This window comes from Nerophis ophidion, linkage group LG01 (genome assembly GCF_033978795.1).
Source record: "Nerophis ophidion isolate RoL-2023_Sa linkage group LG01, RoL_Noph_v1.0, whole genome shotgun sequence".
Taxonomy (NCBI): domain Eukaryota; kingdom Metazoa; phylum Chordata; class Actinopteri; order Syngnathiformes; family Syngnathidae; genus Nerophis; species Nerophis ophidion.
Genome location: NC_084611.1, coordinates 59820176 through 59839374, shown reverse-complemented (window position 1 = coordinate 59839374; position 19199 = coordinate 59820176). Strand labels below are relative to the sequence as shown.

Genomic DNA, 19199 nt, shown 5'->3' with positions numbered 1-19199 from the left:
CCGGCATCCTGTAAGCTAGAAGTCCTGCTGTCCGCCGATCGAGACAAAGATTGTGGATGACTAAAAGAGAGCTCAATACCTTCAGTTATTTCTACTGTTAAATAAACAATTTCAGGGGCTGAGAGCAATGCACAGTGGGAGATGGCTTTTTCTGTTTGAAGCGAGCACCAACAAAACAAACACACAGGTATTAGCAATTTATCGATGCCTGCAAAGTTATTGACTTCATTTTCAGTTATCGTTAAATTATTGACTGACTAGCTACCCAGGCCGAAATATTGCAGTCCAAACAGCACATATTTCAATATAAACAAGTATCAAATAATTACATTGCAAATTTGCCCTGATGTGGGATCTGAGCTGAGGATGTCGTTGTGGCTTGTGCAGCCCTGTGAGACACTCCTGATTAAGAGCTATATAAGTAACTAACTGATTGATTGATTGATTTATTACTTACATGTGGACATAGCAAAGTCTTCAAGACAGAAGCGCATTAGAAAGTATCCAGTAACAAACGTGTACGCATTATTCAAATTAATGCGTCGTCATCAACTTAATGAATTATTGTGACCAATTGGTGTCACCAAAAACAAGCCCATTCCAGACAGCTAATAATAAATAGGTAAGTGTTGTCCATACTTAACCATTATTCTCTGTTGGAAACATTTCACTTGATCAAACCTTTTCTAACATTGCGCACTGCAAAATAAAAGTATTTTTGATTTCTGGTATCAGATCAGTATAGATAAGATTATGCCGATAATCAATAAGTAATTAATCGCACAATAAATTAAAATAAACATGCTGACTTAACAATAAATTGCCATGTTAGTGTGTTTTTTTCGCTTTCAAACAAGGGTGAAGATGTTTCACTCTGTGGATTGCTCTCAGGATCTGAGCGCGTTTATTAAATTGCAAAATTTAATAAAGGGAGTGAATCTTCTTGCTAGTAATCCAGTCATCCACAATGCGAGACAGCCACAGAGCCTCGCCACTCGCCAGTCAGTGTATACTGACTGATCACACTAAGTGTCAGTATCATCACATGTCTTTTATATAGTGAATCGATCTAAAGTTATTTAACTATAGATATAAAATAATACTGTTTTTAAGTTAAGTGAACAAAAAAGATCTTGCTAGCGACTTTTTCTACCTTCAAAAAAAGGCTAACCACAGTTTGTGAGGTTCTCAACTTTCAAGCAGTACAAAGAGACACCAAACTCAAAATGGAATAGAATTTATAGTTTTCATATGTGAACCAGCGGATGGGTCATTATCTTTGCAAAAGAAGCGCGACACCTCAGGGGCAAAGCAGTGAATACTTTGTCCCAACAAGCCTTGGTCACGTCCCCCAAACATTCTCCCTACAATATTTAGAAAATATTATTGTGTGCATGCAAATTTAATTTATAGAGTAAGAGATGTGGGAGTCTAAAATACAGCCAGTTGTTTAATTTGGACACGTGACATCACATCAGAAAGCAGCAATTGCTCTCTGGTGCAGCCGAAATTACAAAGCATACGAGTGTCTTTTGCTTATATACACAGATGAATTGACTGCGAAGTTGATAATCAAATCTTTCGAATCCTTGACTATTTGAACACAGCCCACAACATTATATTTTAATTTCGTTAGTGCTTAGTTTGGTCTCAAAAAATGTTTAATAAAATGACAAGATTGTTGGAAGAAAATACTAAAAACTAGTGAACTTACCTGTCTGTGCAGCTTGTTAATTGTACTTGATATGACATCCTAAAGTAAGATTTGTATATCTGAAAATTCGCAAAATAATGCTGACAATAATATTGTTTATCGGCAATAGTTGGTATGATAGCAATATATTCATCCAGCAAAATATGTTATTGTCCCAGGCCTATTTATATCGTCAAGGCTCCAATGACGTTATCATAACGGAAGTGAAAAATTTGTGTCGGACAGCCCTACTCAATAACTGCCATCTTGGCGACATGATCTTTACTGCTTACAATGCTGACAATCTTACACAGGCTGAAGGAGGCGGCGATGGCGTGGAAAGCAACAAACAAGCGGTGAGAAAGAGGAAAGTACGAAAAGACTGAGGTGACGTTCACATCGATGTCTACATCCTCCGACAGGCTGGAAGCTCCGCCTCCGCCGCTTCTTCCTCTCTGAACAGAGTAGATCGAAGCGTGATTTCCTCCAATAGCCCGCAGTCTGACATCCCCCACATGACCACGTCGCCAACGTCCCTCTGCGGCGGCATTGGTCTACACTCTGTTGGCTTTCTGCTCGTTTGCCTTCAATGAATTTGTGCTTTTTGTATTATTTTGCCACTCATTTCATCTTCTTTTCATTCTAAGCATTCTCTCCAACATTTGTCAGCAACTTTTTGGAGTGAAATGAACATTTTTACCTTCAAGAATGTGACTCAAGACACGTCTTGACTATAGGTACTGTCTTTGGGGAGGAGACGCCATGTTCATTTTAGCACAGTTTGGAAAAAGGTCATTTACTTACGTTTTTGTGTTTAATTACTGGTATAGAAGAAGAACAAAGATTATTATTATTTGTGTAAATAATCCTTTCCGACCAAGTAATTGGAGATTGATTTTTTGCAGCACATTAAAATGCTGTGGCACAGTTGATAGGGAATTTTCAGATATGATTGACACTTAACAACTATTTAAATTTAAATATTCTGATAGTCAATTCACTTGAAAGTTGCATTTTAGAGCCTAGAATTATGTGCAAGCATGGAAAAAAACAATAAATGTACTTTTCTGAAACTCTCAACAAAACAAAGAACAACCGACATGCAGTAAATACATGACACTGGCGGGCAATAATTTTGTGTTCAAGTGTTTTGCCAGGTGTTGAAAAGAATGTGTTTTCTGACAAATTGCTCATTAAGACTATACTGGAAAGTTGCGGTCCAACATTGTTGACACCCATGACTTATTGTTTCATTTGTTGTCGCAAAGCTTTTATAGTTGATCTTCTGGCCTATAACATCCCTGTGTACATTGATTTGCAATATAAATAAAACTATTTAATATGAAAGGTCTGATGGTGTCCGGAGAGTTCCAGGACTGACTTGCGTCGTCCATGGCAAGTTTGAGCTTGCTTCATTTAGTGCCCGGAAAGAGGTAAAAAGTTGTGGATCGACAACAAGCCTTCTGACAAAGCCTTGACCATCGACAGTTCATGGCAGAAAAGGTAAAATTTGTCTTAAATTGTTTTTAAAATAGAGCATTCATGTGCACTTATGTCATAACGACCAGCAGTTAATGTAAATACACAGAATGATTGCCTTCATTTTGCCAAAATCCTAGCTTTGAACCAACGAATACGGAAAAATTGTGACTTTTGTTTACAGTGTCAACTGTTGTTTTTTTATATATATATACAGTCAAGAAATATATACAGTCAAGAAAATTAAGTATTTGAACACCCTGCTATTTTGCAAGTTCTCCCACTTAGAAATCATGGATGGGTCTGAAATTTTCACGGTAGGTGCATGTCCACTGTATGAGATGTAACCTAAAAAAAAGAATCCAGAAATCACAATCTTGACTTTTTAACAATTTGTTCGTATGATACAGCTGAAATAAGTATTCGAACACCTGTCTATCAGCTAAAATTCGGATTCAAAGACCTGTTAGTCCGCCTAAGTCCTCCACTCCACTGTATTATCCTGAATCAGATGCACGTGTGAGGTAGTTAGCTACATAAAGACACCTGTCCACCCCATACAGAACACCTGTCTTAGCTAGAATTCTGACTCAAAGACCTGTTAGTCCGCCTTTTAAGTCCTCCACTCCACTGTATTATCCTGAATCAGATGCACATGTGTGAGGTAGTTAGCTCCATAAAGAAACCTGTCCATCCCATACAGTAAGGCCCAAACATTCAGCATGGCTAAGAGCAAAGAGCTGTCTAATTTAGACACCAGAGACAACATTGTACAATTTCACAATAGAAAGTGCTGCGGAGAAATTGCCAAGCAGCTTGGTAGAAAAAAAGTTCCACTGCTGGAGCAATCATTAGAAAATGAAAGAAGCTAAACATGAAGGTCAATCTCAATCAGTGGAGCCCCAGCAAGATATCACCTCGTGCGGTCAATGATGCTAAGAAAGGTGAGGAATCAGCCAAGGACTACAAGGCAATACTTGGTCAGTGACCTAAAAAGAGCTGGGACCACTGTTTCCATGGTCATAAGACGTCATGGTTTGAAATCATGCATGGCACGGAAGGTTCCCCTGCTTAAACCAGCACATGTTAAGGCCCAGTTTGCCAATGACCATTTGGATGATCCAGAGCAGTCATGGGAGAAAGTCTTGTGGACAAATGAGACCAAAATTGACCTTTTTGGTCATATTTCCACTATGCCTGTTTGGAGGAAGAAGAATAACGCACACCATCCCTACTATGAAGCATGGGGGTGGTAGCATCATGCTTTGGGGGTGTTTTTCTGCTCATGGGACAGGACAACTACTGTATTAAGGAGAGGATGACTGCAGCCATGTATTGTGAGATTTTGGCCAAAAACGTCCTTCCCTCAGTCAGATATCATTGAAGATGAGTCGTGGCTGGATCTTCCAACATGACAATGACCCAAAGCACACAGCGAGGAAAACCAAAAAGTGGCTTCGTAAGAACTATATCAAGGTTCTGGAGTGGCCTAGCCAGTCTCCAGACCTAAATCCAATTAAAAATATTTGGAGGGAGCTGAAAGTCTGTGTTACTCAGCGACAGCCCAGAAACCTGAGGTCAAAATCCCTCCTGCAGTCTGTGTAAACCTGGTGAAGAACTACTGGAAACATTTGACCTCTGTAATTGCAAACAAGGGCTACACTACCAAATTGTAATGTTGGTGTTCAAATACTTATTTTCAGCTGTATCACACGAATATAAATTGTTAAAAATTATAGATTGTGATTTCTGGATGTTTCTTTTTAGGTTATCTCTTATACAGTGGACATGCACCTACCATGAAAATTTCAGACCCCTCCATGATTTCTAATTGGGAGAACTTGCAAAATAGCAGGGTGTTCAAATACTTATTTTCTTCACTTTATATAATATATACATATGTATGTATGTGTGTTTATATATATATATATATATATATATATATATATATATATATATATATATATATATATATATGTGTCTTGATTGGATTATCCAGAGAATAGTGCTGATTGAGGGAACCCCTCATGAAACAGTTCTGTAGAGATGAAGTAGTCTTGTGATTTTTCCCACACATATATATATATATATATATAATATATATATATATATATATATATATATATATATATGTGTGTGTGTGTGTGTGTGTATGAATATATATACATACATACATACATATATGTGTGTGTGTGTATATATGTACAAACCCCGTTTCCATATGAGTTGGGAAATTGTTTTAGATGTAAATATAAACGGAATACTATGTACTGCAAATGCTTTTCAACCCATATTCAATTGAATGCACTACAAATACAAGATATTTGATGTTCAAACTCATAAACTTAATTAAATTTTTGCAAATAATAATTAACTTACAATTTCATGGCTGCAACACGTGCCTAAGTAGTTGGGAAAGGAAAGAAAAGGTGTTACATCACCTTTTCTTTTAACAACACTCAATAAACGTTTGGGAACTGAGTAATCTAATTGTTGAAGCTTTGAAAGTGGAATTCTTTCCCATTCTTGTTTTATGTTGAGCTTCAGTCGTTCAACAGTCCGGCGTCTCCGCTGTCGTATTTCACGCTTCATAATGCGCCACACATTTTTGATGGGATACAGGTCCGGACTGCAGGCAGGCCAGGAAAGTACCCGCACTTTTTTTTACGAAGCCACACTAATGTAACACGTGCTGAATGTGGCTTGGCATTGTCTTGTTGAAATAAGCAGGGGCGTCCATGAAAAAGACGGCGCTTTGATGGCAGCAAATGTTGTTCCAAAACCTGTATGTACCTTTCAGCATTAATGGTGCCTTCACAGATGTGTAAGTTACCCATGCCTTGGGCACTAATGCACCCCCATACCATCATAGATCCTGGCTTTTGAACTTTGCGTCGATAACAGTCTGGATGGTCCGCATTCCCTTTGGTCCGGATGAAGAGAATGTCGAATATTTCCAAACATAATTTGAAATGTGGACTCGTCAGACCACAGAACACTTTTCCACTTTGCATCAGTCCATCTTAGATGATCTCGGGCCCATAGAAGCCGGCGGCGTTTCTGGATGTTGTTGATAAATGGCTTTCGCTTTGCATAGTAGAGCTTTTACTTGCACTTACAGATGTAGCGACAAACTATTTAGTGACAGTGGTTTTCTGAAGTGTTCCTGAGCCCATGTGGGAATATCCTTTAGGTCACGGTGATTCAATGTTGGTTTCCGTCCATGCCGCTTATGTGGAGTGATTTCTCCAGATTCTCTGAACCTCTGTAGATGTTGAAATCTGTAAATTTCTTGCAATTGCACTTTGAGAAACGTTGTTCTTAAACTGTTTGACTATTTGCTCACGCAGTTGTGGACAAAGGGGTGTACCTCGCTCCATCCTTTCTTGTGAAAGACAGCATTTTTTGGGAAGCTGTTTTTTTATACCCAATCATGGCACCCACCTGTTCCCAATTAGTCTGCACGCCTGTGGGATGTTCCAAATAAGTGTTTGATGAGCATTCCTCAACTTTATCAGTATTTATTGCCACGTGTTGCCGGCATCAAATTCTAACATTAATGATTATTTGCACAAAAAAAAAGTTTATTAGTTTGAACATCAAATATGTTGTCTGTAGCATATTCAACTGAATATGGGTTGAAAATGATTTGAAAATCATTGTTTTCCGTTTATATTTCCATCTAACACTTTCCCAACTCATACGGAAACGGGGTTTGTACTTTGAAATGAACGACAGTTGGCGTTGACGGGCGGAACACGGCTTGGCCACCTTGCACACGGAGAAAGTGAGTTGTTAGAGCCGCCTAGGGATGTCTGCAAGGTGCACAGGGACTCGGTAATAGCTGTTTCACCAAGCAACGTCTGGACGGCTCTATAAAGAGGAAATTCGGCTCCTTTGCACCCAGTGTTAGGATCCGCCCATTGAGTTTGATGTGCTGACACACCATCCATTTTCTACCGCTTGTCCCTCATCTTCATGAAATGAATACAATTGTGAATTAAGTTGTGAGATATACCCTTCTTTTTAGTTTGTCGTCTTCAGGAGACAAGATTTCAACAGCGTCACTGAAGCATTTTTTAACGAAGTCCCCTTCATTGTATGGCTTTTTAGCCTGTGCGATTTTCCAAGCCAGTTGATATGATGCAAGCGTTACGGTCTTGCTTCGTACATTTTGGGAGAAACTGTTTCTGCTTTTGGCCCGGCAATGAGATGGTGACTTGTCCAGGGTGTACGCCGCCTTCCGCCCGAATGCAGCTGAGATAGGCTCCAGCACCCCCCGGGACAAGCGTTAGAAAATGGATGGATATTTAAATTACATGAATAAAATATTAAATTGTGAAATTAAAAATAATAATTTATAACTTTACATTGAATTAATGACACACTTCAGTAATTATTTAAATATTTGCCCCCCCCAGACTGCTGACAAGAACTTGAGAGTGAGCACGGATCTTGAGCTTTTATTAAAAACAAAAAAAAGGAACAGTGCAGGATATCTACTGTACTCAAAACATTTACTACAACTTAAAAATATCAAAATGATTTAACGAATCCCAGCTATCGATCCTTCTACGCCCATTCTTACTAACACACAAAGTAAAAAAATATTTGGACAAAAAGTACAATTTTGGAGTGTTCTTGCTTGTTTTTAATGGACACACCTTTTTTCTAAGCACCTTCCCTCTCGTTTGCAGGCAGCCTTGATTGTATCCATAATAATCAATAATACTTTTATTCTGGCAGCCTCACAGTAGAAAGCATCTCCTCCCTACTTCCTGTCTCTTAAAATATATTCAGCACTTCACTCATTTATTTTGTATCCAGCATGGTTAAAAACAGACAACTTATTAATACAGTTTTATTTGAAGACTATTGTTAATTAACAAAAGTGACAATTAGGTGTACATGCCATAACAATAATAACCATTTTACAGGAACAACTTGGCAGTAGAACAAAACAAGATCATGCAATGTGCGGACATGACTTACAAACAGGACAATAAATAATTTTTTAAAAGCGTCAATAGTTTTCGTGATGGATTCAGGTTTGCTCAGGCAGCACACCGACATGTCAGGTGGTAGGAGGAGACAGGATGTCCTTGAATAGAAAAACAAGAATATGGACGTATAGGTTATGAAGTCACAAACCACTTTGACAAGGAAAAAAACAGTAAATACTTTGTTTACTTTATTCATTTAGTGTGTCAAAGGTCGCCCTTGTCTGTTATGAAACGCATACTGCATTTACACTACAGGGTTTAAGTATGCTTAGCAGACGGTATAAATAGTATTTTGACAGTGCAGTACTGTCTGGAAGTAACAAAGACAATATTATCCAAATCGTTTGCACACAGTTTGCTACATAGCTTTATTAAAAGTGTATATTTAACTCTTTTCACTCTGAATATTTGAGCTTTGTCATGGCATGTGGTAAAAAGGATGAGTCTCTAAGTCAACTGTACGGTGCACTTTGAATCACTTTTAATTATATATTTTTTTTACCATCCTGCAGTATTGCGTCATGTCTGTTTTTTGGATTAATGCGCACAGCAGATATAAATATGGAAGATTAAATATGTGAGAACTGTAGAAGTCCCTACTTGGCGAACAAGTATCCCTTATATAATTTCCGTGCCTTCAAAATCACATAATGTTCGGACCATAAATTTGCGGCTTAAAAGTGTCGTCTATCTGCTTCATCATATTGTAACATTCCAATGAATGAAGGCTCTGACAGAGTCCTAGTCTCTCCTTTTCTCACAAAATGTGTCTCGCTACCAAATCTGCTGGGTCAATAGTATACACACAGCAACATACATTATCAATTTTGCTTATGTAGAAAAGATACAATCAAATCAAATTAGCTTCATGGCATGGCCTCTTAACTTCATGTGAGTGATTATGATTGACGACACCTGTTGACTTCTCTGAGCCCGTTTAAATAGGGCTCGTGTGATGCAGTCATTACACTCTGTTACAAACGCGAAAATGGGAAAGTGAAAGGAACTCAGCACAGATCTGAAAAAAACAATCATTGACTTGAACAAGTCAGGAAAGTCACTTGGAGCCATTTCAAAGCAGCTTAAGGTCCCAAGAGCAACTGTACTGTGTTGTTTGTAAGTATCAAGTGCATGGCACAGTTTTGTCACTGCCATGATGAGGAAGAAAACACAAGCTTTCACCTGCTGCTAAGAGAAAATTGGTCAGGGTTATCAAGAGTCAACCGAAAACCACCAAAAAGTAGGTCTGCAATGAATTGGATGCTGCTGGAACACAGGTGTCAGTGTCCACAGTGAAGCGTGTTTTACATTGCCATGGACTAAGAGGCTACCATGCAAGAAGGAAGCCCTTTTTCCACAAGCGACACCTTAAGGCTTGTCTAAAGTTTATGAATGAAATGAGACGATGGAAAAAGAGGATTACCTCCAAATTCTTCAGGAGAACCTAAAATCATCAGCCCGGAGGTTGGTCCTTGGGCGCAGTCTAGTGTTCCAACAGGACAATGACCCCAAACAAACGTCAAAAGTAGTAAAGGAATGAATCAGGCTAGAATTAAGGTTTTAGAATTGCCTTCCCAAAGTCCTGACTTGAGCCCCATTGAGAACATGTGGACAATACTGAAAAAACAAGTTCATGTCAGAAAACCAACAAATTCAGCTGAACTGCACCAATTTTGTCAAGAGGAGTGGTCAAAATTTCAACCAGTAGCTTGTGGATGGCTACCGAAAGCGCCTAATAGCAGTGAAACTTGCCAAAGGACAGGTAACCAAATATTAACATTGCTGTATGTATACTTTTGACTCAGCAGATTTGGCCACATTTTCAGTAGACACATAATTCATGAAAGAGCCAAACTTCATTGTTTTTTTGTGACAAACAAGGCTCCAATCACGATCACAAAAAAATAAAAGTTGTAGAAATTATTGGAAACTCAAGACAGCCATGACATTATGTTCTTTACGAGTGTATTTTTTTTCCAAAGATGGCGCCGCTGTAGTGGCTGCTGTTGGCAGGAGCTCTCTGTTCTTGTGTCATCCTTTTGTGTTTCCCTCTTGTTTTCATGTGTTATTATTAGGGGTGGGCAAATTAATGCGTTAATTACGAGTTAACTCATCAATCTATTAACGCCAACAATTATTTTATCGCGCATTTGCGTATGTTGTTTACATGCTTTTATTTTGTTAACGCCTTTTCTTATAAAGATGGCGGCGCCCGGACGGGCTTCGGCGTGGAGGGGCTGTTCGTAAAGATGGAACATTTGGCAAAAATACCGGACAATTGTGCAAATTTCATGGCTGGCTTACAGCGTGGTCACTCCAGGATCACTTACGACCGCCAGACAATTCTGGATGTGGATAGATCGGGCCGTTTTGGACTGAATGACGCGTGCTTGCTAAACCTGCTAGCTAGCATGGCAATACTTTGCCGGCTACATTCAGCGGCCTGTGAAGCAGCGGAGTATATGTGTTGTCTGTCTATTTATGAATAATGCAGACGAGGAGTGTTGGCTGAGTTCTTAACGTTTGCTTTCAGAGCGTGCATATCACAACATACAAGATGCCGACATGGCGACACACAACCTTTACCGGGCTACCGCGCATGCTCGTCACTCCTCTTGCATGCTGGGTAGGGTAGTTCTTTTTTTCCCTGGCTCATAACATCCCAATATAGTACCATGTATATGATGCGTTCAGCTTATCAAAGCACTAAGCAAACAATCGGAAAATTCCCATCATATCAGTTCCTAGATATGGTCATAATTATTTTAAGTGCACTACGCATAATAAACACAACATTATTAATATTGCTATTACGGATAATTTAATCAAAAATTCCCTAAAACAGCCCACTACCTATAATATAGTTTTTTTAAACATAAGATCCCTGATCAAACTAGAGCTCAGAAATGATTATATAGAAAGCTGGAACGCAAATGGCGCACGACTAAACTTGAGGTGCACCATCAAGCATGGAGTGATGGTTTAATAACTTATAAACGCATGCTTACCTTAGCTAAAGCTAAATATTACTCAAATCTCATCCACCGTAATAAAAACGATCCTAAATTTTTGTTTAGTACGGTAGCATCGCTAACCCAACAAGGGACCCCTTCCAGTAGCTCAACCCACTCAGCTGATGACTTTATGCAATTCTTTAGTAAGAAAATTGAAGTCATTAGAAAGGAGATTAAAGACAATGCTTCCCAGCTACAACGGGGTTCTATTAACACTGATACGATGGTATATACTGCGGATACTGCCCTCCAAAATAGTTTCTCTCGTTTTGAGGAAATAACATTGGAGGAATTGTTACAACGTGTAAATGGAATAAAACAGACAACATGTTTACTTGACCCTCTCCCTGGGAAACTGATCAAGGAGCTCTTTGTATTATTAGGTCCATCAGTGCTAAATATTATAAACTTATCACTCTCCTCGGGCACTGTTCCCCTAGCATTCAAAAAAGCGGTTATTCATCCTCTTCTTAAAAGACCTAACCTCGATCCTGACCTCATGGTAAACTACCGACCGGTGTCTCACCTTCCCTTTATTTCAAAAATCCTCGAAAAAATTGTTGCGGAGCAGTTAAATGAACACTTAGCGTCTAACAATCTATGTGAAACCTTTCAATCCGGTTTCAGGGCAAATCACTCCACGGAGACAGCCCTCGCAAAAATGACTAATGATCTATTGCTAACGATGGATTCTGATGCGTCATCTATGTTGCTGCTCCTCGATCTTAGCGCTGCTTTCGATACAGTCGATCATAATATTTTATTAGAACGTACCAAAACACGAATTGGTATGTCAGACTTAGCCCTGTCTTGGTTTAACTCTTATCTTACTGATAGGATGCAGTGTGTCTCGCATAACAATGTGACCTCGGACTACATTAAGGTAACGTGTGGAGTTCCCCAGGGTTCGGTCCTTGGCCCTGCACTCTTCAGCATCTACATGCTGCCGCTAGGTGACATCATACGCAAATACGGTATTAGCTTTCACTGTTATGCTGATGACACCCAACTCTACATGCCCCTAAAGCTGACCAACACGCCGGATTGTAGTCAGCTGGAGGCGTGTCTTAATGAAATTAAACAATGGATGTCCGCTAACTTTTTGCAACTCAACGCCAAAAAAACGGAAATGCTGATTATCGGTCCTGCTAGACACCGAACTCTATTTAATGATACAACTCTAACATTTGACAACCAAACAATTAAACAAGGCGACACTGTAAAGAATCTGGGTATTATCTTCGACCCAACTCTCTCCTTTGAGGCACACATTAAAAGCGTTACTAAAACAGCCTTCTTTCATCTCCGTAATATCGCTAAAATTCGCTCCATTCTGTCCACTAAAGACGCTGAGATCATTATCCATGCGTTTGTTACGTCTCGCCTCGACTACTGTAACGTATTATTTTCGGGTCTCCCCATGTCTAGCATTAAAAGATTACAGTTGGTACAAAATGCGGCTGCTAGACTTTTGACAAGAACAAGAAAGTTTGATCACATTACGCCTGTACTGGCTCACCTGCACTGGCTTCCTGTGCACTTAAGATGTGACTTTAAGGTTTTACTACTTACGTATAAAATACTACACGGTCTAGCTCCATCCTATCTTGCCGATTGTATTGTACCATATGTCCCGGCAAGAAATCTGCGTTCAAAGGACTCCGGCTTATTAGTGATTCCCAAAGCCCAAAAAAAGTCTGCGGGCGATAGAGCGTTTTCCGTTCGGGCTCCAGTACTCTGGAATGCCCTCCCGGTAACAGTTCGAGATGCCACCTCAGTAGAAGCATTTAAGTCTCACTTTAAAACTCATTTGTATACTCTAGCCTTTAAATAGACTCCCTTTTTAGACCAGTTGATCTGCCGTTTCTTTTCTTTTTCTTCTATGTCCCACTCTCCCTTGTGGAGGGGGTCCGGTCCGATCCGGTGGCCATGTACTGCTTGCCTGTGTATCGGCTGGGGACATCTCTGCGCTGCTGATCCGCCTCTGCTTGGGATGGTTTCCTGCTGGCTCCGCTTTGGACTGGACTCTCGCGACTGTGTTGGATCCATTGTGGATTGAACTTTCACAGTATCATGTTAGACCCGCTCGACATCCATTGCTTTCCTCCTCTCCAAGGTTCTCATAGTCATCATTGTCACCGATGTCCCACTGGGTGTGAGTTTTCCTTGCCCTTATGTGGGCCTACCGAGGATGTCGTGGTGGTTTGTGCAGCCCTTTGAGACACTAGTGATTTAGGGCTATATAAGTAAACATTGATTGATTGATTGAAAAAAATTTTTCCTGCTGTTACCTCAGAAATTGCCTGTTCGGATGTTATGATTGTGGCTCAGAGATTTGTATGTAGATTATATTTATTTTCCATAACAAATAGGATAACTTAAATACCATGGCAGTGGAAATAAGTTTAAATGTTTGTATTTACATTTTTTGAGTTGATTTTCATAAAATATGGTATTTAACTGCTACTGTTTAACAAGGACTGATTTGAATTGTGTTTGCACAACAAATGTTTTGGCGCTTTTGTTCATGTGGGAGAATATTCCAATAAAGGTGCACTACACACTACTTTTGAATTCATTATTGGGCTTTGCGTATACAATGCAGTTAATCGCGATTAATCAGAGAAAAAGTGCGATTAACTTCGATTAAAATTTTTAATCGTTGCCCAGCCCTAGTTTTTATACATATATATATATATATATATATATATATATATATCTATATATATATATATATATATTTTTTTTTTTTTTGCCTTTTGGTCCGGGACCCTTTGGGACTGTGTGACAAGGGGTGGCGCTTTCGTGACTTCTCCGGTGCTTTTTTGTGGACTTCTGGATCTGCCTCCCGGAGAGCCTTTTGGCAATGGAGACCAGCTACTAGGTCTCTGCCACACCAGAGTCCACTTGGAGAGACTGGAGGAGATGCGAATGAAGAGACAGGGCTGCGGAGCTAGCACTGAGCGCCGGGACGGACAAGCTTCACAGTGTCTTGGCTGAATGAGCAGGTATCAGACACCTCAGTCTTTTTGGACGAATCCTCGCTCTTCCATGCGGACTGGACACTGGCCGAGAGTTGGTTGGCGGCCGAGTGTGGAGTCGACTCTCTTGGTTGCTTTGTTGGGTCTGCTCCTGTCTCTAGCCATGCTCCCCCCACCCCAGCAGACGATGACATGGAACATCGCAGAGGCCACCACAGTGTATATGTTTCTTTTACTTTTATTCATAGCTGTATGTAAAAGTGGCTGGTTGTATCAGGGCTGCTCTTTTAATCTCTTTAATGTCCTTTGTTTTCTTTGAAGATTGATGTTTCCCTCTTACACACATGTAAGAGGGATGTGTGCTATGGTTATGAGTGGTTTTTTTCCCTTGGCCTCAGTCTGGACCCCCTCTCCAGGGGCCCAGGCTTAGACCGATTGTTTTATTGTATTTTATTTTTATTTTTTACTCCCATTCCCCCCACTTGTTTACCTCTATGTCAACTTTTTTGTAAGGGGCACCGGAAGTTGTCAGACCCGTCAGCGATCCTATTCTGTCTCCCTGTAATGTTTGTCTGATCTTGAATGGGATTGTGCTGAAAATTTTAATTTCCCCTCGTGGATTAATAAAGTATGACTGATTCTGATTCTCATATATAAACTTTCTGATATGTGCTGTCCTTAACTACCTTTAACTGCTTTTCCTCTTCCTTGAAACTCTTAAAGCTCTTTTTAGCTTCCTCAAAGTTTTGTAACGGCTCCAAACCTTGATGTACTGGGAATCTGCCCCCCACTCCATCCAGCACTCCAACCTCGTCCATGTGGGTGAACCTGCACCGGAGCTTGGTGATGGCTTTGTACCATATGTCCCTTGTGTTGTTTATGATGTGTGCTGTCTGTTTGTTAACAGCAGGTTTGCAGTGTGGCTCCTTGTCAAGTGGTGAAGTCACTGTTTCACTGTTTCAATTTGAGGTTGTGATTGTCATATCTTTTATTGGTACAAACCCCGTTTCCATATGAGTTGGGAAATTGTATTAGATGTAAATATAAACAGAATACAATGATTTGCAAATCCTTTTCAACCCATATTCAATTGAATGCACGACAAAGACAAAATATTTGATGTTCAAACTCAAACTTTATTTTTTTTGCAAATAATAATTAACTTAGGATTTCATGGCTGCAACACGTGCCAAAGTAGTTGGGAAAGAACATGTTCACCACTGTGTTACATCATATTTTCTTTTAACAACACTCAATAAATGTTTGGGAACTGAGGAAACTAATTGTTGAAGCTTTGAAAGTCGAATTCTTTCCCATTCTTGTTTTATGTAGAGCTTCAGTCGTTCAACAGTCCGGCGTCTCCGCTGTCGTATTTTACGCTTCATGATGTGCCACACATTTTCGATGGGAGACAGGTCTGGACTGCAGGCGGGCCAGGAAAGTACCCGCACTCTTTTTTTACAAAGCTACGCTGTTTTAGCACTTGTCTTGCTGAAATAAGCAGGGGCGTCCATGATAACGTTGCTTGGATGACAACATATGTTATTCCAAAACCTGTATGGACCTTTCAGCATTAATGATGCCTTCACAGATGTGTAAGTTACCCATGCCTTGTGCAGTAATAAACCCCCATACCATCACAGATGCTGGCTTTTGAACTTTGCGCGTATAACAATTGGAATGGTTATTTTCCTCTTTGTTCTGGAGGACACCACGTCCTCTGTTTCCAAATATAATTTGAAATGTGGACTCGTCAGATCACAGAACACCTTTCCACTTTGCATCAGTCCATCTTAGGTGAGCTTGGGCCCAGGCAAGCCGGCGGCGTTTCAGGATATTGTTGATGAATGGGTTTGGCTTTGCATAGTAGAGTTTTAACTTGCACTTACAGATGTAGCGACCAACTGTAGTTACTGACAGTGGTTTGATGAAGTGTTCCTGAGCCCATGTGGTGATATCCTTTACACACTGATGTCGGTTTTTGATGCAGTACCGCCTGAGGGATCAAAAGTCTGTAATATCATCGTTTACTTGCAGTGATTTTTTCCAGATTCTCTGAACTTTTTGATGATTTTACGGACCGAAGATGGTAAAATCCCTCAATTGCTCGTTGAGAAATGTTGTTCTAAAACTGTTTGACAATTTGCTTACAAAGTGGTGACCCTCGCCCCATCCTTGTTTGTGAATTACTTAGCATTTCATTGAAACTGCTTTTATACACAACTATGGCACCCAACTGTTCCCAATTAGCCTGCACACCTGTGGGATGTTCCATATAAGTGTTTGATGAGCATTCCTCAACTTTATCAGTATTTATTGCCACCTTTCCCAACTTTTTTGTCACGTGTTGCTGGCATCAAATTCTAAAGTTAACGATTATTTGCAAAAAAGAAGTTTATTAGTTTGAACATCAAATATGTTGTCTTTGTAGCATATTTAACTGAATATGGGTTAAAAAAAAAGTTTATTAGTTTGAACATCAAATATGTCGTCTTTGTAGCATATTTAACTGAATATGGGTTAAAAAATATTTTAAAATCATTGTATTCCGTTTATATTTACATTTTACACAATTTCCCAACTCATATGGAAACGGGGTTTGTAGATGTGTGTGTGTGGTAGTGTCATTTTAACAACTTGGCAGATGTTTTGATATGCTCCTCTGCAAAGTCCTGGTGGCAACTATGTAGTTGGCTTCACATTCAATGTTATCTATCAGTTTCATTTTCTGTAGAACCCATTACAGTCCTATTTGTACAAAGTCCACCTTTCCTGCTGTGAATCACCTCCAGCGCTTGCAGATGCTCTTCCTCTTTCCCCTAAACTGGCACCACAAGTAGCTTCCTGATCACCATCCCCTTTAACAGCACTTGAGCCTGCAGTTTTGTCGTTTTGTTGCCATGTTACTCTACTAAATTTTGGTCTTTGCTATTGTGATTTGCTCTTTTTTCCTGCGCAACATCACCTTTCCTGCCTCCAAAGCATGTTTTTCAAGTAATGACGTTTCTAGTCACGCAAACACTGCCAACTTCTCTGTTCTTCTACGAGCAGATGAACGTTAAGTCCGGGAGAAAAGAATGCCGTGTGTTTTTCTCCACCAAACATTTCACCTTGAAGTATTCAGACATCATACTCTGAATTTAAATGCAGTGTCAAAAAGAAGTCCACGACCAGTCCAGCAAGCGCTGCAGCTGCCCTAAGTCAGCTCCCGCTCGTTATGCTAATGCCAGCAAGTACCGTATTTTTCGGACTATAAGTCGCAGTTTTTTTTCATAGTTTGGACGGGGGTGCGACATATACTCCGGAGCGATTTTTCTGTGAAATTATTAACACATTACCGTAAAATATCAAATAATATTATCTCATTCGCGGAAGAGACGAAGAAAATTTCAGCAATCGTCACACACACGTCAGCGATCGTCACATACACGTCAACCAATAAGAATTTGGCGGGGGAGGGTCATGGCAGAAGTGCATTGTGGGTCATGGAATGCTAACTGCTATATGCTACTGCCGTCGCTATTAAAATGGATCATTTCATCGTTGGCGGTAACTTATAAAAACTGAGAAGGCCTGAACAAAAATTGGACTGAAAAGGAAATCATGTACTGCAGATTACAAGCTGGATGTAGAGAAATATGCAGCAGAAAACGACAAGAAGAAGCGGCGCAAACCTTTGGAGTTGGCAGACTTGTTAAAAAGAGACATCGAGGAAAAAGATTTCCTCGGATTTATCGATTAGGAGTGACAGATTGTTTGGTAAACGTATAGCATGTTCTATATATAATAGTTATTTGAAGGACTCCTTACCATATTATGTTACGTTAACATACCAGGCACGTTCTCAGTTGGTTATTTATGCGTCATATAATGTACACTTATTCAGCCTGTTCACTATTCTTTATTTATTTTTATATTACCTTTCAAATGTCTATTCTTGCTGTTGGATTTTATCAAATAAATTTCCCCCAAAAATGCGACTTATACTCCAGTGTGACGTATATATGTTTTGTTCCTTCTTTATTATGCATTTTCGGCCGGTGCGACGTATACTCTGGAGCGACTTATAATACGAAAAATACGGTACAAGTTGCGCCACGTGCCTAATCACATATCCCGCCTGCATGAAACCACAGTGGACTACAAATACTCATGAAAAAAACAAAGGAGGTCCTTCCTGCTGCCAGGTGAAAAGTGACGTGCTGTGTTATCTGACTTAGCTGTGGCTCATTGCTCCAATTTGTCCTTGCAAGGTGATCTGTACCCGTTTGTCTGAGTTTTTGTTTACTTTATGTAACGGCCACATTTCCCGGTGGTCGCTGGAGGGATAAGAATGAGTTTGTCTCTTGAATGACGCGCTTGGCTCCTGAGTGAATTTGACATGTATTTCATTTGATACGGTATAAAAAAACTGAAGTGGTATACAAGATGTAATACAGTATGTAGTTAAAGGCCTACTGAAACCCACTACTACCCACCATGCAGTCTGATAGTCTATATATCAATGATGAAATATTAACATTGCAACACATGCCAATACGGCCTTTTTAGTTTACTAAATTACAATTTTTAATTTCCCGGGAGTTTCGTCCTGGAAACGTTGTGTAATAATGACGTGTACGCAAGACGTCACGGGTTTTTAGGAAGTATGAGCGCTGCACACACACACAGCTAAATGTCGTCTGCTTACAAGGCTTAATTACACAGTATTTTGGAGATCTGTGTTGCTGACTTTTTTGCAATTTGTTCAATTAATATTGGAGAAGTTACAGTAGAAAGATGGAGTTGGGGAGCTTTAGCTTTTAGTCACAAAAACACACGGTGATTCCTTGTTTAAAATTCCTGGAGGTGAAACGTTACTATGGATCAGAGCGCGGTCAAGCGAGCATGAATCAAGACGGAATGTAAACTAGCAGGTTTCGGTGAGAAAATTGTGGTTAAAAAGTCGCTTCTTACCGGAGAAAAGCTGAGCTTGTGTCGTCCATGCAGCTGCCATCGACTGCCCTGAGACACTGCGCGTCAACACACC

General features: G+C 39.9%; 2 protein-coding genes across 9 annotated transcripts in view; one reads left to right on the top strand and one right to left on the bottom strand.

Moving 5' to 3' along the window:
* The window catches only part of clgn (calmegin), a 39147-nt gene extending 36378 nt beyond the window's left edge, over positions 1-2769 (top strand). For all 3 annotated transcript variants that reach the window (XM_061908507.1, XM_061908526.1, XM_061908516.1), the window contains 2 exons: positions 2008-2049; positions 2116-2769. In XM_061908507.1, coding sequence (XP_061764491.1) covers positions 2008-2049; positions 2116-2286 — 213 coding nt within the window. In that variant the 3' untranslated portion in view covers positions 2287-2769. The remainder of the gene's footprint in view (positions 1-2007; positions 2050-2115) is intronic.
* scoca (short coiled-coil protein a) overlaps positions 1-19199 on the bottom strand; it is a 52468-nt gene that overhangs the window by 1592 nt on the left and 31677 nt on the right. For 4 of the 6 annotated variants that reach the window (XM_061908570.1, XM_061908589.1, XM_061908598.1 and 1 more), the window contains one exon: positions 7620-8273. The exons of 1 other annotated variant lie outside the window; for it this stretch is intronic. The gene's annotated coding sequence lies outside the window, so the exon portion shown is untranslated. Of the gene's footprint in view, positions 1-7619; positions 8274-19126; position 19199 lie in introns of those variants that run through there. One more of the 6 variants, XR_009807846.1, reaches the window with a different exon arrangement.